General features: G+C 51.3%; 1 protein-coding gene across 3 annotated transcripts; it reads left to right on the top strand.

Moving 5' to 3' along the window:
* The first annotated feature begins 101 nt into the window (after positions 1–101).
* Positions 102–11992, top strand: LPAR5 (lysophosphatidic acid receptor 5). Of its 3 annotated transcripts, none has more exons than XM_060658590.2 (2): positions 102–434; positions 8338–11992. In XM_060658590.2, exon 2 carries the CDS (start codon positions 8543–8545, stop codon positions 9662–9664), a length of 1122 nt encoding a protein of 373 aa, XP_060514573.1. In that variant the 5' UTR covers positions 102–434; positions 8338–8542; the 3' UTR covers positions 9665–11992. The 3 variants fall into 3 exon arrangements, with proteins under 3 accessions (XP_060514573.1, XP_060514574.1, XP_078306266.1); XM_060658591.3 differs by lacking the exon at positions 102–434 and adding an exon at positions 1921–2199; XM_078450140.2 differs by lacking the exon at positions 102–434 and adding an exon at positions 2236–2947.
* The last annotated feature ends 1361 nt before the right edge of the window (positions 11993–13353 follow it).

Below are 13353 nucleotides of genomic sequence, written 5' to 3'. Positions count from 1 at the left end.
TGGGGAATGGCCATGAGTGGATAGAGCGAAACCGCCTGCTGGAACCCAAAAGAGAAAGAGACACCCAGGGGGAACTGGTGAGTACAGTGAGAGGTTGGTGGGTTAGTCATCTAGCATCAGTGAGTGGGTGTGCCAGTTAAGCTTCCCGGAAGCTAGGGAGTGTGTGAGCAATGGGTGGGGGGAATCATTAATAGGCAAGGGTTGGGGCTGGATTAAGTACCATTCTCTGCTGGGATTTCTTCTCTGGCCACCTCCGAAGGCCACTGAGGGCGCTGCTTCCTCTCTCTCCCAATCCCGTGTGTGGGGTTGGGTGAGTGCAAGGAGCTGGGACCTGCTGAGATCTGCCAGGAGAGTGTGTCCCCACCCACCTCAAGAGCAGGTCCTACCAGCCCAGCCCAGCTCAGAGCAGGCAGCGGAAGCCACAGGGAACACAGGTATGGGGGTGTCACGGGGTGGGGGGGGAGGGGGTTGAACCTCGTAGGGGGCACGATGGGGAGCATCCCTCCTTCAGAGTGGGGTTTGTGGGTGGGATGGAGATGAGGGTGGGCCATGGGCCCTGGAAAACCTCTTTGAATAGAGTAAAAAGCTAAAAGGGGCTGCCTCAGGCAGACAGGCCTTTTGGGGCCAAGCCAGGGGAGACAGCCACCACGCTTGGCACACCCAGGAGTGCCCCCTCTGAAGTCTGAAGCCCCTACACTGGGGCATCTTGGGGGAGATGTGACCTCCCCTTCACACTGTAGGCCCCCACCATTATGCTGAACGTTGGGCTTCCCACGGCCACTTAGGAGGGCTCTCTGGTGGGGGGCGTCCAGCCCTTCCCCACCCTCAGATAAAACTTAACCCCCACTCACCCTCCGAGGCCGGGCCCTCTGCTAGATGACAATGAACTCATCTTATCGGACTCCACTAATGGGCTCACTGGCACAGATGTGTTCTCCTAGTTATCCTTCCCAGCTAACCAAGGTGCGTTTTAACGGGGCTTTGAGAAACACCACCTTAACCCGGTGCGCTCGTCTTCTATATGAGAAGATTAGATGAGATGGTCTCTAATGTCCCTAGAATTCTGATAGAATGTGACTCATGAGTGGCATGAAGGGGATGAAATTTCAGATATTGAGCACAGGTGGGGGAAATATTTGAGGGTCAGCAAGGCCTTATGATACCCTCGTATCATACTACTAAGGGCAACTGCCTACCTATTACCTGTGTTTGGGGCGGGGGGACGTCCCACCAGGTTGTATCTTGAGCTCCTTTTAGGCCGAGTAAGTCTTAGACCCAGGGGGAGATGGAGGTAAGGATTGGGGGGAAAATAGAAACTCACTCATACCTGTAAGCCTCACTTCCCGGGAGGCACCAGAGCCCAGCTCCTGCTGTTTCTGCCTAAGGCTGTCAGCCCTCTCTAGCCTGCTGCCCTCTAGCCTGTGCCCCAGCCACATAAACGCCTTGTATGCCCGGGCACCCGGAGAAGGAGGGGACGGGGGAAGCCGGGGTGCACAAATGCCTCCCGAGGTCAGAGCAAGGTCAAAGATGCCCAAGGGCTCCAGATTTCTCTGAGGGGGCAGGACCCACCCAGCCCCCAAAGCAAGGGTAAGATGCATATAGACTACTCCTGAGTGTACGGCCGTATAGGGCTGAGCCGGTCTGAGTGACTTCTCCGGATTGTAACTTTATTTCCTGTTTTTCCAGCTCTTGAAAGCAGGGTGGAGGGAGATGTGCAGGTGGTGAGGCGACATCCACACACAGGGGGAAACGAATTACTGAGCTGTAGGCCACCTTTGCTTTCTGCTGTTTCCCAGAGAAGAATGGGAGACAGGAGGTCAGAATACCCAGGGAGGGAGAAGACGTGGCTGAGAATGATATCAGATGGGGAAGCCGGGGGGGGGGGGGGGGGGGGTGGGCGGCATGAGGTGGGGGAGCGAGGAGGAGGGATGATGGAAAGAGGACCCAACTTCCCCCTGGAGGCCTGTTTCTGAGGCTCTTCTCCTTGAGAAGAATGTGGCCCCTCGGGTAGGAAGAGGCTGTCCACTGAGCCTGGCGACACTGTACTATCTCCACACCACAGACCCCTCAGATGAGCACGATTCATCTGTGTCCTCCAAGCAGCTCCAGGACAGAGCTTTTCACAAAGCCTTCAGACTTGGTTAAGCTTCTGGAGGCTCCAGCATAGTTTGGACCCGTTGGAGGAGCGCGAACATTCAGGTAGTAAGAGGTATAATTTACAATTAAGCCTGTCTGTGGGTAAAGGGTACATCCTCCTACTGCTGCCTGCACACAACAGCAGAAGTGGACTTAGCCGACAGGATGGTCAGAACCCACACCGTGTAGGGATGGGACACACTGGCTGGCCATGACTCCCAGCTGTGGCCTCTGGCATCGAAAATGAGGTTTGGGGCTATTCTAGAACGGATCTTCCGGGGCAAGGAGGAGGAGATCTGAGATTCCTTCTTTTCGAACTTCTGGAGGATGTGAATTACTAAAAAGAGGAGACAGAGAGAGCAAGGCATTTGGTGGATATGCAAGAGGGACAAGGGGGGTGTGCACGGGGAGTGTGGCGGACAGGAGGAGTCTGGACAAAGAGGAGTTATTTCTCTTCCCCGCCCTGCCCCCATCACTGTCTGGGATCACCTATTCCTTTCTCTTCAGCCCTCTCTGCATGGCTGGTCAGCCGCCAGAAGGGTGGATAGCACGGGCAGGTTGCGTGGAGAACAGGGAGGAATGGCCATGACCTAGCCTCCTGACCATTTTGACTCACATTCTCACTTCCTGCCTGGCAGAAAATAGCTCTGCCCCTCTGGCTTATCTCAGCAAAGAGCAGCGCCCAGCCCAGCTCAGAGGGCAATGGAACAGGTCCAAGAGGACTAGAGGACCTAAGGAACCTGGGCCTTGGATGTGCCCACGGGAAGCTGAAAGAGACCGAGGGAGGAGGAAAGTGGCCGTCCACGCTCTGGTGTGTGAGTGGTGTGGAGGGCGGGTGGTGTGGAATGGCCAGTTCCCGGGGCCTCCATATGCAGGGTCCCTTTTTGCCCCTCAGCGTCTTGGCCCTGGGATCTATTTGTGCACCTCTGCATGGGTATGTGCTCCTGAGGCTGCCTGACTCTGTATGTCTGGATGTGTAAGAATATTGTCCCTAAGGCAAGGGCTGGGTCTACTCTTCCTCCTCTGGCCCAGTTGTCCGTGCCTCCACACATGCACATACTTGTGTGGGAGAGGGTGTGGGCGTATAGTGATTTGTACGTTACGAGGGATCTCGTGTGCACATCTCCTAGTGTACCTACACCTCTCTGTGTCCTTGGCACATGCACGTGTGCGTAGTGGTATGCTTGTTACCACATCCGTGCGTGTTGAGGTTACTAAGATTATGTGGGCCTCCCAGTCCCTCCTCCTCTCTGGTGAAACGGAGCCCCAGTGTTCATTTTTTTCTGGGGCAGCTGCTGTTTTTGCTTCCTACGTTTCCCCCACAACCTGACCTCTTTCTCAAGGCAGGACTGGGGAGAGATCCTGGGGCTGCCCCTCCCCCCCCCCCAGCTAGAGCCCTCCTTCCATTTCCTGTTTGCCTTCTTTTTGGCAGTTTTTCCCATCTTTGCCATCTGGCCTGGCACTGTGCCCATTCAGCTCCACTGACAGGAGCCCCAGGGAAGCAGGCAGATGGGGTGGGGACCAGGGCAGGGCCTGGCAGCCTCTCAACACCCAGCTTGGGCCATTGTGTGTGTGTGTCTGTTAGAAAGGGGTGACTTTTTGACAGAAAGGACTTCTCCACTTTGGAATTCAGTAACGAAGGCATAACCATCTGCTTTATGGGTCTCTGTACCTTTATTTTATTTTAATTTTTTAATGTTTATTTATTATTGAGAGACAGAGAGACACAGAGTGTGAGCAGGGGGAGGCGTAGAGAGAGGGGGAGACATAGAATCTGAAGTAGGCTCCAGGCTCTGAGCTGTCAGCACAGAGCCCGACGCGGGGCTCGAACCCACAAACTGCGAGATCATGACATCATGACCTGAGCCGAAGTTGGTAGCTTAACCAACTGAGCCACCCAGGCACCCCTCTAACTGTGCCTTTAAGCAGAAGCTCACCTAGTACCTTATGGTCTCTTTAACATTGTAACTTTATTGACAGAAATACTTGGGATTCTTGGAAAATAATTACTCATTCACTCATTCATTGTCAGGCATGTGCCTCCCAGTTGTAAGAAGCTATTGATTCTTCAAGCAATGGTTCAGAATGATAAAGTGTTACCGTAGTTATAGTGTAAACTGTTTTTGAAATTTTAATGTAGGCTGTTCCCGAACAGGCCTTTTAGGGGACATGGTCCTTTACTAAGTGAGTTAGACACGTGGACAAGATAGGAGTGTGATAAGAAGCGGTTGACTGACTGATTGATACAAAAGATATTGCAGCAGGATAGGTGGATATTGGGGGTGGGGGAAGATTTCCTTCCAGGGGGCCAATGACTGTCACAAGGGCCTGCTAAGCAGACTGAAGTGTTAGTGAGCTTGGGAATAAAGCGATGGAAGATAGGGCCCCACCCAATGACCTTACCATCTAGGTGGGGATAATGGAATCAAATAAACACACATAAAACAACCGGAGGAGTTCAAGGCAGCAAACTAAGTGCTTAAGTAGGTAAGAGGACATCCTAAGGAGGGGCACACTTGTGTGTGTGTGTGTGTGAAAACAAGAGGACTCTGTTACCAGTGTTTGAAAGTCGAGAAAAAGTGGGCTATTAAAAAGTATATATTGCACCTGGGCAAATAAGGAAGTAAACACAATTTATTTGTGGGCACAGATTTCTTTTTTCTTTTTCTTTTTAATGTTTATTCATTTTTAGAGAGACAGCATGAGCAGGGAAGGAGGCAGAGAGAGAGAGGAGGACAGAGGATCCGAAGCGGGCTCTTGCGCTGACAGCAGTGAGCCCGACTTGGGGCTCAAACCCACGAACTGCGAGAGCATGACCTCAGCTGAAGTTGGACCCTCTGCCGGCTGAGCCCCCTGGGCGCCCCTATGGGCACAGATTTCTCATGGGCTAAGAGACCAAGTGCTCCATGCAACATGCGTCCTCACATCCAACCATCCACTCTTGTTGCAAGCAGCGGGGCAGCTTGGAGCTGGGTTGGAATCCTGAGTTTGAATGCCAACCGGAGCTCTAGAGCTTCTGTTTCCTTTCCCGTAAAAATCAGGATGAACCCCTAGCTCAAAGGACTGTTGGAAGGAATAAAGATGAAGCGCCTAAAATACCCCAGGATGTGGCGGATGGTCAGTAAATGATCGCTAGCAATTTTCACGCAACATGTATTGAGGTAGTGGCTCGGACTACAACGATGACTAAGTCCCAGTCCGCAGCCCCTCCCTCCAAGAGCTCACAGTCTAGTGGGAGGGGCAGACCAAGAACAGCTAATTACAATACAGGTGGGACACCCAAGGGAAACCTGTGCACAGAGTGGAAGCACCTGTGAGGGAACTACAGCTGTCCTGTGGGGAGGGAGGGAGTCAGGCAAGGCTTTCCGGAGTCCTAAGAAATGATTGACTTTGCCAGCTGGGGAATGGGAGGCAGAGCACGTGCAAAAGGCATGTGCCCAATTATCATTAGCTTGGTGTGACCGGAGCAAAGAAGCATGGAAGCGGTGGGGGGGGGGGGGGGCATGGGTCAGGGAAAGAGTCTCATTTCATTTGCCTTTCTGTGTGTTTCATCCCCCTGTAGTATTTTTTTCATTGTTGAAATGGGTATTTTGCAGAGGAAACGTTTATTTCCTTTATTCTACGAGACCTCTCACAAGTCTTAAACTGCTGGTAGTCGTAGTTGGGGGGAGAACAAATGAGCAAAAAACCCACAAGAAAACTCTTAGAGTCAGGTTTACAATTTGGTTCCATGCAAGAAGTTAAGCAGTTCCAGGGCTCATGGCTGGCTCAGTTGGTGGAGCACGAGACTCTTGATCTCGGGGTTGTGAGTTTGAGCCCCATGTTGGGTGTAGAGATTACTTAAAAATAAAATCTTAAAAAAAAAAAAGAATTTAAGCAGTTTCTTTTGAAAGGAATAAATCCAGTATCTTGGAATAATTGCTCAGGGTCTCCAGATGACCCTGCTCCCTCAGATGGCATGTGGACCCCACGTTCACAGCATTATTCACAATAGCCAAAACGTATAAAATTCCAAGTAACCATTGCCAGATGAATAGATTAAAAACAATTTATGCATATATTATTCCGCTATTAAAAAAAAGATTGCAATTCTGATACGTACTACAACATGGATGGACTTTGAAAACTTTATGTGAAGTGAAATAAGCCAGACAGAAAAGGACAGATACTATATGATTCCACTCATATGAGGAACCTAGGATAGGCAAATTCAACACCAAAATACCAACTAATCTATTTTTAAAAATGGGCAGAGGACCTGAGTAGACACGTTTCCAAAGAAGACATACAGATGGCCAGTGGACACATGAAAAGATGCTCCACGTCGCTCATCATCAGGGAAATGCAAGTCAATCTCAAAACAATGTGATATCACCTTACATTTGTCAGAATGGCTGGTATCAAAAAGACAAGAAATAAGAAATTCTGGCGAGAATGTGGGGAAAAAGGAACCCTCTTGCATTGTTAGTGGGAATGTAAATTGGTTCAGCCACTCTGGAAAAGAATATGGAGGTTCCTCAAGTAATTAAAAATAATTTACCGTATAATCCAGTAATTCCACTGGCTGGGTATTTACCCAAAGAAAATGAAAACACTAATTCAAATAGAGTAGGCAAATTCCTGGAGACAGAAAGTAGAATAGAGCTGGAGAGAGTGTGGGGAGAGAATAGGCAGTTATTATTTAATGGGTATAGAGTGGTTTGGGATGATGAAAAAGTTCTGGAAATAGACGTGACGGTCACGCATCATTGTGAGTGTACTTAATGTCACTGAATGTCACAGTTAAAACGGTAATTTTGAAGTTCTGTGTATTTCAGCCCCCTGCCCAAAAGATGGCATTTGGGGGTTAAAGATGGAGGAGTAGCTTCTGTGGCATTAGGACATTAAGGAGGGTGGGATCCTGTGACCATGTCCTGTCCCTCTGACTCCTCTACCTCCTGGCCATATCCATTGTCCACCAGCTTTTGCCTGAGCACTGTGGCTGCTGTGGTCTGCTCTCTCCAGCAGCCTCAGCAATGCCCTTGGTACCTCCTCGCCCCACTGTCACGCTTTCTGGACTTAGGGTCCCCTCTGAACCCTCATTAAAACAACACCTTCTGGGGCACCTGTGTGGCTCAGTTGGCTAAGTGTCTGACTTCAGCTCAGGTCATGATCTCGCAGTTCATGAGTCCAAGCCCCACACTGGGCTCTGCTGCTCTCTGCCTGCTTTGGATCCTCTGTCTCGCTCTCTGCCCCTCCCCCACTTGCTCTCTCCCTCTCTCTCTCTCTCTCTCTCTCTCTCAAAGATAAAATAAACTTAAACAACACCCCCCCAAAAAAACAAAAACAAACATCCATCCATCACAGACCCCATTTGGGAAGCTCCCTAGTCAGATCCTCCAGGGAACACTTGGAAAAGTACAACCTTCCCCTGCCTGGCAGGACCATGCTGATGTGCGATCCGCCTTTGAGAGCGCTTTGTGTTATTATCCCCAGTTTACGGATGAAAAAACTGAGAGAGGTCACACAAGCTGCACCTCTGACCACAAACCCAGCGTACGCAGGAGCAACTGTGATGTAATGAGTGAGGCTCAGGATTTTGTACTGCACTGGGGAGTTTGAACTTTATTCTTTAGATAACTGGGAGCCAGCAGAGCTGGGGAGTTCCAGGGGAGGTGCTCCATCATAATTCTCACCATCTGACATAATACCTATTTACTTGCACTTTATTATCTGTTTCCCCTCAGTGGAATGTAAGGCAGATGGGGGCAAGCGAGGCCTTTATTTTGTTCAGTGCTTTGAACATGCCTGGAACCTTCTAAAGGCTCAGTAAACATCTGTAGAAGACAGAAAGAAAGGGAGCGATGTTATTTGATAATAACAGCAACCTGTGCACTTTACACATATCTCATTTCATCTAACAACCTCATGACGTAAGGGACCCCCTCTTTTTCCCCCCAGGTAAGGAAAATGAGAGATTAAGTCACTTCTCTGAGGACAAAGCTAGGCAAGCTGGCAAAACCAGGATTTAAACCCTGGCAGTCTGACTCCAGAGCCTGGGCATTTAACACTGTGCTACACAGCCTTCCTGCAGAAGGCTATTCTGGCCGGATGGAAGGTGGGGGAAAGACCCAAGAGGCCAGCCAAGTTAGCTAGATAAACATTTGTGACTTCTATCCTGTCTTTGCATACTCTTGACTTTGGCTTCCCTTGCTATTCCAGGTCTCCACTGCTGATGAAGCTGTGACCCAAAGAATCCAACCCCTGGCAGCCATCTGCTCCGCAGCCATAGCCCACATTCCCATGCCCTGCTTGCTTTGGGGCTCTCTCTGTGCGGCCTCCAGGCCCCGCCCTGGAGATGAACGCGATGCCAGGGTCCTAGTGTGCCTCATGCCCCCAGCCTAGCTCCTCCCCACACTTCGGTACGATGTTGCCCAACTCTACCAACAGTTCTGTTCCCTCTGCCAACGGTTCTGTTCCCCCGTGCCCCGACTACCGGCCCACCCACCGCCTGCACATGGTGGCCTACAGCCTGGTGCTGGCCGCAGGGCTCCCCCTCAACGCGCTGGCCCTCTGGGTCTTCCTGCGCGCGCTGCGCGTGCACTCCGTCGTGAGCGTGTACATGTGCAACCTGGCGGCCAGCGACCTGCTCTTCACCCTCTCGCTGCCCGTGCGCATCTCCTACTACGCCCTGCACTACTGGCCCTTCTCCGACCTCCTGTGCCAGACAGCAGGCGCCATCTTCCAGACGAACATGTACGGCAGCTGCATCTTCCTGACTCTCATCAATGTGGACCGCTACGCGGCCATCGTGCACCCGCTGCGGCTGCGCCACCTGCGGCGGCCCCGCGTGGCGCGGCTGCTCTGCCTGGGAGTGTGGGCGCTCATCCTCGTGTTCGCCGTGCCCACCGTCCTGGTGCACAGGCCCTCGTCCTGCAGCTACGGCGGCGGCCAGGTGCGCCTGTGCTTCGAGAGCTTCGGCGACAGGCTGTGGAAGGGCGGGCTGCTGCCGCTCGTGCTGCTGGCCGAGGCGCTGGGCTTCCTGCTGCCCCTGGTGGCCGTGCTCTGCTCGTCGGGCCGGGTCTTCTGGACCCTGGCGCGGCCCGACGCCACGCAGAGCCAGCGGCGGCGGAAGACCGTGCGCCTCCTGCTGGCCAACCTCGTCATCTTCCTGCTGTGCTTCGTGCCCTACAACGCCACGCTGGCGGTGTACGGGCTGCTGCGGGGCAACCTGGTGGCGGCGAACAGCAAGGTCTGCGATCGGGTGCGCGGGGTGCTGATGGTGATGGTGCTGTTGGCCGGCGCCAACTGCGTGCTAGACCCTCTGGTGTATTACTTCAGCGCCGAGGGTTTCCGCAACACCCTGCGAGGCCTGGGCACTCCGAACCGCGCCAGGACCTTGGCCACCAACGGGGCTCAGGGGGGGCTCGCCGAACAGCCCACTGAGACCACTTGCATCACCACCCCGGCTACCGCCGAACAGGGGCTGCTCAGGCCCTCCAACGTGGGGACACCCTTAACCCAGCTCCCCGAGGACTCGGCCCTCTGACAGCACATCATGCCATCGCGCGGTCACCCCCACCTCTCACCCCCTCGCCGCTGACACGCATTAGGGTGTGTACATGAGGGAAGTGGATTGGGCACTTGGGACTTCTGGAAGGCAACTCCCGCCCAGAAATGCAGAAAAGAACAAAGTGTGGGGAGCCTGGGAAGGAGGAGCACTGTGCTAATGGCCTTCTTTAATTTGGTGGTGATGGTGAGCCTGAGGCCGACCCCTTCCCCAGTCTCTAGGAAGTGAAGCTGTGAGCTTTCCCAATGCAGAGGCAGATGACTGGATGGCATGCCCTTGGCGTGGTCATGAAACACTCTTGAGAGCTGGGAGATGGAGCAGAAAGTGGGTGTCCTGGATTTACAGCCACCACAGTAGTCTTAGGACCTCAGGTGCCACCCACCCTCATTTCCACCTGGGCTTCCCTTGCCCAGAACTTCCCTTGCCCAGTAAACTCAACGATACAGAGTTTAATGGATACAGACAGAATTGGTTTCCTTCTTGGTTAGTGACTTGAAACAATTTGGACCTGGCACCCAAAGTGGGGTGGTTGGGGGCAGGACAAAACTGTGTGTTGGAGGGTATTTTTTTCCCCAGATCCAGTCCCTGTAGCCCTTTTCACCTTTCTCTGTCCACCCCACACCGCTTTTGAGACTGCCTCCATTCTAGGTCCTAAATTCTCTCTCTCTGCCTCAGGTGCATCATCTAGAATTAAGGAGAAAATTCTTTGTACTTAAGTAGCAGTTCTTAAACTTTGTTCCCAGACCCTTTAACAACTCAAGGATTCCAAAGAGCTTTTGCTTGCACTTTATTCTTTTGAGACTTAGCCATAACAGAAATTAGAACTCACGAGTGTTAACAACAGAAACACACAAGCACACTTTCCATTAGCTGTGAGAGCAATAATGTCATCACATTTCATGAAGCCTCTGGAAAACTCCACTGTATACCTGTGAGAGATGAGAATGCAAAGAACAAATGACATGGTGGGAGAAGCAGGATTCCAAAAATAACTTTGACCTTGTGGACATCCTTAAAGAGCCAGTATTAGAGCTCACGTGTAATTTCTTCCCAGGACATATACATACATTGTTTTTTATTACTACCAGGGACAGGGCAGTACTTGGGCAAATCAATTGCTAATTGTAGTCCAGAAGGCTTGAGGGTTTGCAGGGGATAGGTGGGAGTTGCACACCCAGTGTAACACCACCTTGGACTTCCTGGAGCGGCAGCCCTGAGGTGGGGGTGAACTAGTCACACAAACACTCTGAGGAGGGGCAGGGCTCCTCTCTCCCTGGGAAGGGAAAAAGGAACTATTGCCACAGCCAGGAAAGAACTTTCCAGCGAAAAAAGAGTGCAATGGGAGGACAGGAATAGGCTGGCTGTTCTTTGCAAGCTGGAGGCAAGGGACATGGAAGACTGGTTCATGGGCCACCTACTGTTTTCTTCCCTCTTTACAGGAGTTGGGCTGGGAGGGGTTGCAGAGTTGGCATCTTGAGACTCTGTGTAACTGAGGAAGTTGCTGCCATGCGTGTGTCCTGTATGCATTTCTGTCTCTGTGCCTCTCAATGATGTATGTTTCTGTGTGTGGGAGTGGGGAAAGAGAGATGGAGAGAGAGAGAGAGTAGAAAGAGATTGAGAGAGACAGACAGTGTTAGGGTTTTCCTGTGTGTGTCTCTGTGTGTTTTAGTTTGGAGCAAGCCTTTTGTGTGTCTTTAAGCGAGTGCTTCAGATGGTGATTTACAGGGGTAAAATGACCCCTGGTGGCCAAAGCAGAGAAGTGACCCAGATTCCTCAGTGATAGCTTTCAAGTAGAGCCTTCCACCATCAGGTGCGATGATACAGCCCTGGGCCAGGCCCTCTGGTTGCTCTAGAAGAGGCCTGATGGTTAGCACCTGACCCATCTTGCTTCATCCTTAGGGTTCAAGACCCATGCCCTCCCAGCCCTAGGAGCATCAAACGTGGTTGTATTCCAAAGTCTCAGAACTTTGCCCTACCCAACCGAACTGGATTGAACACAGTTGTTAAAAATTACTTGAGTATTTTTATATTCTGATATGTGAATGGATTCCAAAGTACCAAAAATTCACATAGCAAGCATCTAACATTCTATATAATTTACTTATTTATTTTTATAATTTTTATAGTTTCTTGTCTGTTTCCCCACCCCTTCCCTCCCCCCCCCCCCCCCACCCCAGGTATGATGTAAGGTCCCTGGAGGCAGGGATTTTGGTTTGCTTGGTTCTTTGATGTATCTCCAGCATCTAGAACAGCTCCTGGCACAAAAAAAGTGCTCAATAAATACTTGTTGAATGATAAACAGTTGAATTTTGGTGTGGAGTAGTTTATTATCTAGTGGGGGAGCATAGTCAAGTCAGTAACTACCATTCAAGATACAAGATTCAAGAATGGGGAGTCAGGTGTTGGCAGTTAATTTAGTTGGCAGTGGGAAGCCCGTAAAGGTTCCTGAGTGGGGTTTTGCTCATTCTGGCAAACAGTGTGGGATAAATTGTAGGGAAGTGAGGAGGGGAATCTAAAGGGAAAGGAAGACGGGTCAGACTGCTGTTAAAATTGTCGAAGAGAAGTGTGACCATAGCCTGTGGAGGTGGATGGAAATGGGTCCTCTCCAGTGTGAAATCTCGGGTGTCTAAGTTCTGGTGGACTGTTTCCCCACATTCAGCACATCCAAAGAGTTTCTATCATGAGTACAGAGAGGCAAGACTAGATTAAGGAGATGTGGCAGGCAGAGGAGGAATGAACAGAAGAACCTGACAAGTAACAGGCTGGGGAAGTTTAAGAAGACCCGTAGCCACTGCCATTTTCACAGAATTCTCCAATTACTGAGTGTGCAGTAGGATGGAGGTGACACGTGGGGAAATCCAGAGAGAGCCCTCACCCCACGTCCTAGAGTCACCCTTTTTGAGGTTTAGGAAAGTCCAAATGAAGAAAATGAGAACATCCTAGGTGGAGAGAGAGGAGCATTAACAAGTTTTAAAAATACTTGCGAGGATCCCAGTGTAGTGCTTATTATTATATTATTATTTAGTGATTGAGAATTATAATAACCCTGTGAGTTAGGGACAATTATTATCCCCATTTCACAAACAAAACGTCCTAAAGAAGCTTCAGTCTGAAGGTCACACACCCAGGAAGAGGCACAGGATCCATTTGGCTCCCAAACTCCTACTCTTTGCAGTACATTCCACTGTCTCTCCCCTTCCTCGGGCTTCCCACCTTCTCATGGCTCTGTCACATCCACCCTCCCTGGGTTCCTTACTCCTCCTTCCCTCCTCACGCAGGCCACCTCTCTTGATGACTTCTCTCCCCCTGAATCTGCTGTATCATCTCTGCTCCCTCTTCCCGATACTTCCTCCCTGCTCCTAACCCACTCACCCTCCAGCACACCTTCCCCCTCCCCCTCCCCTTGCCTCAGATTCCTGTGCAGAACACAATGCGGCTGTGTCAGTGCAGAGAACTGGACTCGTTCAGGGTTCCAGTTGTGCTGAGCCCTGAGATACGTCCCATCGAGGCTTCAGAAGGGAGTAGCAAGTTGGTGGAACACCCAGGCAGGATGGCCGTGACTCCCCTCCCCCAGCCAGGAGGTACCCAACATCTCCAAGGCAGCACTCTTGACTGCCTGCCAACTAAGCTGAAGAGGGGACCTCCCCCTGGTTCTCCTCAAAGTCGGC

The sequence above is a fragment of the Panthera onca genome, chromosome B4, assembly GCF_046562875.1.
Source record: "Panthera onca isolate mPanOnc1 chromosome B4, mPanOnc1 haplotype 2, whole genome shotgun sequence".
Classification (NCBI taxonomy): Eukaryota; Metazoa; Chordata; class Mammalia; order Carnivora; family Felidae; genus Panthera; species Panthera onca.
This window is presented reverse-complemented; position numbering and strand designations above follow the sequence as displayed.

Bases quoted from the DNA above. Each gene is read 5' to 3' on its own strand.
- LPAR5 (XM_060658590.2), top strand. From the start codon at position 8,543: ATGTTGCCCAACTCTACCAACAGTTCTGTTCCCTCTGCCAACGGTTCT.